The following is an 11,511-nucleotide window of genomic DNA, read 5'->3' as shown; positions in this document are numbered from 1 at the left end:
TCTCTCTCTCTCTTTTGCATCATTCTCTTTCTCCCACTTTATCTCTGCCCATTCCAACCCAACGCACAGTAACACATCATGCATCTTCCCACGTCTATTTGAGCGCACACTTAGACATACACAAAAACACATTTCCTATTTCTTTGGGGGCAACTACAAGCTGCTGATGTTTTTCTATTGAGTCTGTTTCGCTCTGCTAATTCCCCAAAGCGACTGCACTTCAGATGAGACGCCATCTTCACAAGTGCGCCCACATATCAAAAAATATGTATGGATTTAAAGCCTCTTTCAACCCTGTGAGATCATTCAAGAGGCGGGACCTCCAAATTCAACGTCCATCTCCAATGGGATTGATCCAAGTATGCGAAGAGCTCGAAAACTCCTCAGACCACCCAAGCTCACGAATGGCTCTCTGGTGATTTTGTAACAAGTTTGATGGAAGGAGAGGCAGAGGCAGAGGCAGATAGAAGGAAAAGATACTGGACAAGTTGACAACATGACTGGGAACAGTAAGAACACCATCGCAACAACGCAAGAGTGAAGTCCATGATCGCTCACGCCAGTCGTCAAGGCACCGTATGAAGATGAGTCTGCCCCACATCCCAACATTATATCATCTGAGCTAATGGCGCACCCCGCATTTGAGTCAGAATTTCTCAAAGAAATAAGTATGAGTACAGTATATCTCTAACCTAAAACTAGTTCAATTTTAACCCCAACACTCACGAAATTTCTAATGCATAAAAACATAAAAACATAAAATGTAATTTTTATGTGAAAGAAAATTAAATGATCACACCATGGACCAAAAAATGGCCAAGTGATTATTACAAAGTGGACATCAAACTATGGAGAACTGTCTTTAGAGTATCGAAAAATAAAGGTCTGCGGGAATTGAAGTTATGAAAAGCGGAAATTTCACTTCGTCATTACCTCTATTGCCAACACCGAGTGCATAGTTTTGTCTGATGTAATTTGAGTCTTAAAACCCTGCTTCGCTTTCTGTCACTGTTGATGTACAAGTGATATCTTGTGAGAAAAAAACTTTTAGAATAGAGGACTGTGATGTAACAACCAGACAGACAGACAGACAGACAGACAGACAGACAGACAGACAGACAGACAGACAGACAGACAGACAGACAGACAGACAGACAGACTGACTCACCAGAAACATGAGAGTGAAGATGAAAGCCGAGAGGAAAAAGACAAAGGCGAAGGCCGGGGGGATCTCCAGGACGGTGAAGGCTGCAGGCATCTGCCACATGAGTCTGTCTAGTCCATGGCCGTCTGGGGAGGGAGAGAGGGAGGGAGGGTGAGAGGGAGGGAGAGGAGGGATGAGAGAGAGAGAGAGAGAGAGAGAGAGAGAGAGAGAGAGAGAGAGAGAGAGAGAGAGATAGGGAGAGGTGGGGTTGGGGGTTGGGGGGAGGAGACTCTAACTATCAAATTTAAATGCTATCATTCTATCTTTTCTCTTAACATATAAGCCTATACAAACGTATTGATCAGTAAAAGAATAAATTAATAGAAAATATGAAACATATGCATTACATAGATTAGGCCTACCGGATACATTAGATAAATGAGAAATAAGTTATAGTAGCCTAAGTTATAGAGTGATATATGAATAAATACACAAGTAAATGAATACATAGCTTCTACTGAGAGGTAAATTATAGATACATTAAGCAAAAAGATAACAATTTAGATGAATAACTGATAATGCCCGCTAATTACATAGAAATAAAGAAACAAAAGAAAGAAAGAAAACAAAATCGCTTTTGACAATGGACGGCGAAAAGTCATAAAATCAGCACTTTAAAAATGTGATGGACAACAGTGTACGAGCGTTGTAATAGATAACTGTGATTACAACCAACATTCAATAATTATTTCGCTCATGATGATCCTTTCTCAAAGTTTTATATCGTTTCGTTTATAAACAAAGTAGGCTATTTTATATTTTATATCCAGTTTCCGGTTCGTTGTTAGGGGTGTCACGTGACAGCAACCCTGGCAAGCTTTGGTATCTGATCCGTTGGCTTAGTGAGGGGGGCTCGCTTGTTCAATTTAAAAAGAATTGAATATAGATCTATAGCTTTTCAAAATCAACATATTGTTGTTCTGTTCTAGTGATCAAGATGCATAGGTCATACCAATCTATCCTTCCCACTCATAACAAACTTCTTCAGAAACGCTGGGACACGACTTACTACGATGAACACAGGAGAAAGGTTAGTTACCCCAAAGTTTGAAGTTTGTTGTCACTGCTCTTATTGTTACGTTCTCAAGCTGAAGATTAAAGCTCTAAGACGAACTGTATGACTATGTTTTTGCAATGATTAATTTAAACAATTTATTAATCCAGGTTTTAGTTTTGATTATAAGCTAGGCCAAGTTTGGGGTTTTGATTTGTAGACTTTCTACAATTAAAACAATAAGACTTTGCTTAACCTCAATCACGCTAATCTAATATTTTTCTTATTCTTTATTCTATAGCGAAGCCTTATATCTGGCATAGATCGCTTTTTTTCTTTCTGTTGACTCTTTATCAACTTTATCTGACATTTTATCCTAATGTAAAATGAACTTCACGTTCACTTTTCGACCCACAATATTATTCTTGCGCTTAGAAATGTTACAAACAATTAGATCTAAAATCTAGATCTACAAGTAGTTTTCCAGGAGATTATAAATCTCCTCTGGGTCAACTGTTAATGCAATGTATACAACATACACTGGAATTAAGTGTTAAGATTTTGAAATTCATTTGATTAATTGCCGAGAGGAATAAATGCAAAAATAAGCGTTTAAAAAAGTGATTGTTCCGGTTCAGTTATTTTTAACATACTTTTTTTTTGTCCAGGTGCGTGATGCTGTTCCTATGGTTGACACAAAGGCTCCTCCTACCTACATGCATCTCCACTTGAAGTTGAAGAAACTGCAGGTATCTTGTGAATTCCTTCTCATTCTTTTTTAGCTCCGCTTGTGGTTGTTTAGTAATTACCGGGCATTCCCTTTGTTTTTGTTTCATATTTGGCATTTTCTTAAAGTGATACTTACAATTTTTTATAATATTCTAAAATTCTCTAATGGCCACCAGTCCAAGACAATCACCTGTACGAAAGACAACTTCCAACATATATATATGTATACATATATATATATATATATTTATACCCCCTTATATTTTTTTAGATATTATAACAAGACCTACATGTCTCAAACAACTGCTTAACTCCTCAATAATGGGTGGACGTTTTGGTTAATTTTGACTGTATTTAGAGGATGTATGACTGTTACAGGAAACTGCTCAGGTTCCTTGAATGGAAAGAAGAGCTTAAATTCGCTTTCAAACTGACACTTTACAAAAATAAACATCTGTCTTCTGTGGTCATACTTACATCGGGGGCTGCTTTATTTTTCCATTTGTATCATCACGCTTAACCTCTCTCCATCTGGCACTCTATCTTTGTCTCTCTTTCTGTCTGTATGTCTGTCTATCTGTCACTTTCTTTCACTTTATCTCTCTCTCTCTTTATCTCTCCCTCTCTCTCTCTCTCTCTTTCTCTCTCTCTCTCCTCTCTCTCTCTCTCCTCTCTCTCTCTCTCTCTCTCTCTCTCTCTCTCTCTCTCTCTCTCTCTCTCTCTCTCTCTCTCTCTCTCTCTCTCTCTCTCTCACACACACACACACACACACACACACACATTATTCACTCATGAAATCAGCAAATATAGTCTTTGCTGTAATTTAAAATTTAAAATCATCAGCTGGAATAAGTTTTATTAAGTTGATCAGTTCCATACAATATTTATTTCTTTTTGCAGTTGGAGGAAGAGCGACTGGCCACAATTGAAAGAGATAACAGAATTCTGTTGGAGAAGATGTCATATATTATGAGAACGCGGGGCAGAGTCGACAACAGAAATAATTATGAGTACAAGAGGTAAGGTTCTCTTGTGTGGTTTGGTCTTGAAATGTTCTTGTTAGCAGAATCATCACCTCCCCCCCCTACACACACACACATCCCCCTCCATCTGAAGAAAAGCCTACTGTTTTACTTGAATATAATATGTGTTTAGAACTATGTTACTTTAGTTTTGAAAAGTAGTATGACACCCTTAAAATAAACAATATTTTGGGTTGAAGTCATGGTTCATAGATTGTACTTCCTATTTTAATGTTGGGAACGCTAAAGCTTTAAAGATGGTTGCAATGATTCCTCTCCGACATAATAGACTACGGGGCTATTCATGACTTCTGGCGAGAAGTGAATTACTTACTGAATGATAATATAAAAATAATTAATAGTTTATAACATAATTACTTTTTATTCGCCAAGAACAAAAGAGGTTGTCTTGTCTATATTTCTGGCTCATAGAAGATTTAGAATTCTTTTGCTGCTCCCGCAAGAAGTTCCAAATACTTAAAATTTACCTAATTGCTCTTTCTTGTGTTTCAGTTTGAACCGTGAAAAGCGTCAAAGAGAGTTGCTGAGGGTAACCAAGGAAAACCAGGCCATTCTGTACCGTATCAACATGAGGAGACCTGAGTACAGTCACAAGAAATGGCAGGAAGAGTGGGAAGAGAATCAGAAGTTCATGGATAATATCTCACACTATCCTCAGGAATGGTGGATTCGGGTAAGGAAAAGAGTAGTTTGTGTTTTTGGGGGTTTTTTTCTGCTCATTGAAATAATAACAAGACTACCAAACGTTGAGTTACAATTTGAGGATTTTTTTTTTATTGTGTGGAGTCTTCTTAGTTATGACACACCTAAGTATATAAAAATGATATATTTAGAAGACCTTTCAAAAGCAGATGGGTTTTTTAAAAATCTCAAATAGTGTTGGCAAATAATGGCCTTGCACCCACCCCTTTTTTCTGTGGGCAATATCCTGCTTGGTCTTGGTATTCTCTAGAGTATGTCACAGATATTTCTAAGTGTATGGTGTCTTCTTTGTTGTCTTCCAACGTGTGTTTTCTCCTCCCCCCCCCCCCCCCCCAAGCTCTATAGAAGATTTTATGAGTCATTTTGTTTCCAGTTAGATCACAGAAAAACATGTTTTATTCAATAAGTACATCAATTGGTCAATAAAGATGAGAACTGATGAGGACAACTTTTTTTTTTTCTCCCTTGCCCATTTATATGACATTGACGCCTTCTGATTAGTAGGAAAAATTGCAGTGTCCAATAGTGTATTATGTGCATACTTAGTATAACAATTAACTGTAATAGCAGATAGAGATTCCAGGATTATAGATGTAAGTCATTGATCTGAGAGTGGTGATGATTTTAGAAATAATAGTGGTGATGATTGATGATGAGGGATTGCGTTTAAGTTAGCGTTAGTCCTATCTTCCTCTGCTCCAATGAGTCACGAGGGATGTGGGCACCCTCAATCATGCTCCCTACTGGAACCATCTTTACGGTCAGCATGAAGTTCCGAAATGGTGGGCTCAGTCTCTTCTAAGGTGACTTTGTTAGTGTTAGCCTATTCTATCGTGCCAAGACAAGTGTAGAGAGGAGCTAAGTGGGAAGACAGTATAGGGGCAGGTATGTCGGGATATTTGTAGGTAGCAAGTTAACAGATTATGATCTTTAAAATTGCAGCATTATACTCCCTGATCATTTGCCCCGAGTATTCTTTTCGAGTCCTATTGAGCTTGCAGAGATTCTGACACAAGATCCTCGAACCCGAGTCGAGAGGGCACAATTTACACAGAATATTGTATCCCCTCGCCTCAGGGGGAGCGACTTCAAACTCCCCCATCAAGCTCCCTGTGTCTGAATCCCCACAGTCTCGTCCAATATTGGTATAATTCCAATGCTAACGTTGGAAGCAATTCCTATATTTAACAAGCCAATGTTGTGGAGATGCTGGCTGAATGTGTTTTAATGGTTAGAAATGACTGGAGAGAAAGCGGGAGGGAGAGAGAGAGAGAGAGAGAGAGAGAGAGAGAGAGAGAGAGAGAGAGAGAGAGAGAGAGAAGGACAATAGGGGGGGCGAGGGTGGCGAGAGAGGGGAGGCTTAGTGGCGGGCAATGAATATGACGGCGATGATATGAGGTTATAGGGCTGGAGAAGGTAAACAGATAGGTAGATAGCCATATCGAGACTAAGAGAGATAGAGATAGAAAGACACAGATGTCTCTATGAGGACAACTTAAGTTTGTACTTAATGAGTAATAATTGATTGTTTTGTTTTGGGTTAGGAATCGCCTAAAAACTCTCCAAGGCAAACTGCAGGTGCTGATGAAAGTGCACGAGATGATGAAGAGGACCTGAGGCGAGACCAAGAAGCTCAGAAGAAAAGAGAGAAAGAGGAAAAGTTAGCTGAACAACAGAGGGAAGAAGATGAAAAGAAGAAGCAAGAGGAAGCTGCAAGAGAGAAAGAAAAGCAAAGGAAAAAGCAAGAGGAGGAAGAAAAGCGTAAAGAAGAGGAAAGACTAAAAGCTGAGGAGGAGAGAAAACGTAAAGATGAAGAAGAGGCACTGGAAAAAGAAAGACAAGCTGAGACAGAAGCCCCAGTTGAAGAGGATAACTCTGGCAACAAGCAGAATGAATCAAATGCGTGAACAGAAAACTGACTTAAGATTTGTTAAAGAAAATAGCTCACTCTGTTGTTTTCCCAGTGTGTTTACCTTCTGTCACGTTTCGATGTTATTTGAAGTGACAGGTTTTATTGTACGGTACTGCGAAAACGTTGTTACATGTTTTGAAAGCCATGTATATATCTGTGCGTATGATTTCATCAAAAGAATGTGAAAGAGAAGGAAATATGGCAAAGGTGCCGGAGAAACGAAAAGAACCTGAATAGGAGATTGTCAGTGATCCTTCTCTTAGCAGTGTGCTCTATTGTACCCATTTCCATCGTCACATGTGTGTTGTAATTTACTTTTCTTTCTCAAATGTTGATCTCTGCCCTCCATACAGTGGCTCTTTTCTGCTTCTAAGATGTTCCTTCAGCCATTTATGTCATTAGATAAAGTGATTGTTGTTTTGAATGAATAAATAACTATCATGTTGTTTTTTTCGGGCCAGGATCAAGCTGAGAAAACACCTAGAACTGGAAAGGAGGAGGAAAATACTGAAGATGAGGAAGAGACACAAAGACAGAAGGAGGAACAGCAGAAAAAGCAGGAAGAAGAGGAAAAATTAGCTCAACAGCAAAAGGAAGAAGATGAAAAGAAGAGGAAGCAAGAGGAAGATGCCAGAGAAACAAGGAAGAAAGAAGAACAACGTAAGAAAAAGGAAGAAGAGGAACGGAAGAATAAGGAAGAAGAAGAAAGACGCAAAGAAGAAGAAAGGCAGAAGGCTGAAGAGGAACAGAAACGTAAAGATGAGGAGGAGGCGCAGAAAAAAGAAACACAAGCTGGGAAAGAAGTTCCAGTTGAAGAAGATAATTCTGGCAATGAGCAAAACGTTTCCCATGCATAAAAAATCTGACTTGGAATCATTCAGAGAAATGCCTTACTTTGCTTTCTTGTTGTTGTCATGTATTTGTCTCATCTAGACGTGAAGCGTTTTATTACACAGTGAAATAGGGAAAATGTTATAACAACTTCTGGAAGCCCTGGATGGGTTGCGTTGATGCCAAGAATCTATATATATATATATGTGAGAGTATGTGTGTGTGTGTGTGAGAGAGAGAGAGAGAGAGAGAGAGAGAGAGAGAGAGAGAGAGAGAGAGGGGGGGGGGGAGAGAGAGAGAGAGAGAGAAGGGGGGGGGGGAGAAAGATTGGAGACTGATGAGTGTACTTTTACATTTTCATGCTAATTTTTATACTGTTTTGAATGTGATGTAAAACCTCGACCATAATTCCACATGACATGTGCACACCTCATAGATCTCCTGCACAATATCTGTGATACAACAAATATTGCCCTATCTGTCAAAAATTCCTTTGCTCTCATTGTTAACTTCATTTGCTTAGAAATGAATATGCAGCTCATTTTTAATTGTGTATAGAACACAATTTCCAAGTCAATGTGTTCTTCAGGATGAATTTTACTGATATTTAGAGACATTGCATAATAAGTGCATAGGTCATTTTATTTCTTTCTCAAATGTATACGGTTGTGATTTTGTGAAGTTTTACTGTCTCAAGGTGTAGATATTTATGTCAAAGAAAGACTTGACCCCTGAGTAATTTCACTTTTCAGAAGTTTTTTTTTTTTTTTTTTTAATCGAAAAAGCTATATGAAAAGAAGTAATCCTTTTCAAGATGTTTTGGACAGTGAACATGAGAATGAGTTGCGAGGTTATGTTGAAGACTGCAGCAAAGAAAGATAACTGATTTATTCAAGTTCCTTTTTGCTCATGGAAAAGATATAACTTCAATTGTTTGTTACTAAATATGACCTCATTGTCTCAGTCACTATTTCACGTTTTGTGAAACTCTCTATCATGACATCTTGTTATTAACTAAATCAAAATTTGAAATGGACAATGTACCATGACTGTCTCTGTGATGTATGATGTTGATGATTCTTATTTTTGTACAAACTTACAAATTATAGATTATGAAATGTCTGTTCATGTACCCAGAAGTATTTTTATGTTTACATCAGATCTTATTGTTTGATCGTAAGATTTACAGTATATTATGTGTCAGAATGTTTTATTCATCTGTGTTACTAATTTCTCTGTTAGTAGAACTAGATACTGTGTGTTTGTCCGTGGATCTGATGTTTGAAAAAATGTTTTACTAGTCTTTCTAACCGAATATGATTACAAAAGATTTTGACCTTAGTAGGCCTATATTATTGATTATTCAGTTCTAGCTTCCAGTTTTTGAGTTCTATTTCAGTAAAAAGGAAAAAAAAATAGTCAGTTCATGCTTTATTTACCATTATTTAGTGTCTTTTTTAAAAGAAACTAAATGTGTGCTTTTAGTTGCCTTTTGCTATAAAAAGAAAAGAAATAAGTTTTCATTATAAAATTAAGTAGTAGAAACTTTCAGTTACAGAGGGATAATATTGCCATGGAAGCAAATTTGTAGCTGTCATATTCCTTGACGAGCTTGACCAGAGGTTTGAGTTTTCAACAAATGTATATTTTTTATGGCGTCCCTGTGAATAGACAAAACACAGCATTAATTAATTTACCTGTTTTGTTTTTTTCACCTTTATGTAACACACTGATCATACTTAACTCGATTACACCGTAGCGTGTTTAGCGTTTATTTTTCTTTGTCTTTCTTTTGCTTATTCATAGCTGTTGTTATTTGCACTGAACTTTATGGCACAGTAGTGGTTAGTCATTATTAGAAAGATGCAAAGTGTTTAGTATTTATTGCAGAAATGAGAGACAGAAGTTAGACCTGTTAACTGTGTCAGCCCCTGGCCTCTTGATTGTCTTAAATTGTCATAGGCTCTTAATTGGGAACTTCACGGAACAGGCCTGGAAATGAGGGGGTTAATAGTAATATAATTCTTGCACCACTCAGAAGGAAGGCAGTGGACTATTTATTCAGATGTACAAGCTTTTTTGGGTTTTTTGTGATATTCATATTCATATTACACTTATACATACCTATATAAATGACTCTCAAGTGCATTTTAAGCACCAGTTGATTTAGGACCCTGCTCTCATTACTTCCATCAGTATTGATTGTTTGACACTGTGTTTCCAGCATTTATTTTTAGGCTTTTTTTGTTTTCAGCATTATTGTAGACCACATGGGTTTTTTTGTTGTTGTATTGTAACATGTTACTCCCACTCATTCTTTTTTTTTTTAGTATTTATAAACTCGAGTGTACCTTATTTACATTTTGTGTCCTCTTGTATCTTAATCTGTCCCGGGGAATACAGGTGTCTAAGTAAAACCTGTTGAATGGCTTTAAGAAATAACTATCACTGGCTCTTAAAGTCTGCCTGCTTGTGTGTCTATTGTATAGTTGGCCTGATCTTTTTGTCGAAGCACATGCCAAATTCTTTCTGAGCTTCTAAGAATGCAATATCCTTTGTAATGCTTGGAATGTACTTTCAGATTATGAAGTTTGTCATTTTTTACTTTCTTATTTGTGTGTGTGCTTTTTCAATAGATGATTTCAGTGTTATGTCTGACTATTCAAGCATCAGTTGTGATGCTGTTACTGTTACAAACCTGGCCCAAACTTACAATTCACAATTATCCATCTCTGTTTTTTAGTTTGAATTTCCTTCATCCGCTGTCAAATATATTTTATCAATTTGATATCTTATAATGTGTCAAAGTATTCCGCCATATAAATTGACCGATTTTTTGCCTCTTACTAAATCAAAGTATCAAAGTGACGTCCATTCAGAAAATAATACATGATTTTGTAAAAAAAAAAATTTTAAATCTCGATATCATTGACCTTGCTGTAATGTAAGGCGATAAACTTGAAATAATGAAAGACATTCGCTGTTGAGAAAGGACATTACCGCATTGAAGTAAAAGTGCAAAACGTTATAATATCTTTATAAACCCTGTGGAATTACTTATCTTTTTTAGTAAGGTTACACCTGAGAGGAATGACATTCATCTTTATCTAGTATATATACCTGAAAGTGTTGGTTGGGAATAAAGCTGAAATTAAGTTAATTTCTATAGGTGACTTGATAACAGAAGAAAGATCATATGCACTTCTGGGCTGAGGATTCAATTAGTACCTTTTTGTCTTTAAAATATTTTCATTCAAGTAGGTCTTGCAGTCGAAAATTTTTTTTAACTTGTCCCGTTTCAAGTCATTTTTGCAACTGTTTACACATTTTTGACAAGTGTACATTCACTTCATCTTTATGAATAAACATGACATTTTTGTATTTCTTTGTAGAGGCTTGCATAATCTGTGACAACTAGTCGTCGCCTCAGAACTTAACTATTTTGTGTACACTTTGAACAAAATAGTTTCTTTGGCGATAAGTGTTCTCTTTATGTGGAAAAATTCCAACCTTCTTTTTCCTTTTGATTTATTTCTGTCTATCTTTCTTGACCCCTATCATGAGGGTGCACGCATTTTTTTTTCCTCACAACGTTTACAAACAAAAAGCTTTTTGGTATGACTTCCAGAGTTTGGGGCCAGAGGGCGTTGATTGGAATCCCAGTTGTGGTGGGTCTTTCAAAGGTTCATTGTATTGATTTTTCCCCAAATTAACTACAATGCCATTGGTTTGGAAGCAACACAAGTCTGTGAAAAGACAAATAATGATAACAATAATGATAATAGTTGCATTTATATAGCGCATATCCATGCCCAAGAGCATGCTCTATGCGCTTTACAACTACGTGTGTATTATTACCCCAGCCGACCCTCTGAGTCTGAGAACACTCAGAAATATTCTCAGCTTCCGCGGAAGACACTTAAATTAGGGGAGGGCGTTGTTCAGTGCACCCGTTTTCTTCCCACATCTTCGTTTCACTACCTGTTTTCATCCCACTTATTTCCGCCACGATTTTACCCGTTTTCATTCCACATTTGCAATATTATAATGTATCCGATTACCCTTCAGTACCCACAATCGATCCTTCTCTCTCTCT

At 37.2% G+C, this 11,511-nt stretch overlaps 1 protein-coding gene across 2 annotated transcripts; it reads left to right on the top strand.

Annotated features, from left to right (window-relative positions):
• The first annotated feature begins 2,004 nt into the window (after positions 1-2,004).
• On the top strand, positions 2,005-7,545 carry LOC101862147 (uncharacterized protein CFAP97D1). 2 transcript variants are annotated; one of them, XM_005109907.2, is made up of 5 exons: positions 2,005-2,234; positions 2,867-2,947; positions 3,828-3,946; positions 4,463-4,643; positions 6,217-7,039. In XM_005109907.2, the coding sequence occupies exons 1-5, from the start codon at positions 2,142-2,144 to the stop codon at positions 6,577-6,579; spliced, it is 837 nt and encodes a 278-aa protein (XP_005109964.1). In that variant the 5' UTR covers positions 2,005-2,141; the 3' UTR covers positions 6,580-7,039. The 2 variants fall into 2 exon arrangements, with proteins under 2 accessions (XP_005109964.1, XP_005109963.1); XM_005109906.3 differs by lacking the exon at positions 6,217-7,039 and adding an exon at positions 7,046-7,545 and having other exon boundaries at positions 2,017-2,234.
• Positions 7,546-11,511: the final 3,966 nt, after the last annotated feature.

Source organism: Aplysia californica, unplaced genomic scaffold, assembly GCF_000002075.1.
Source record: "Aplysia californica isolate F4 #8 unplaced genomic scaffold, AplCal3.0 scaffold00828, whole genome shotgun sequence".
Lineage (NCBI taxonomy): Eukaryota > Metazoa > Mollusca > Gastropoda > Aplysiida > Aplysiidae > Aplysia > Aplysia californica.
This window is presented reverse-complemented; position numbering and strand designations above follow the sequence as displayed.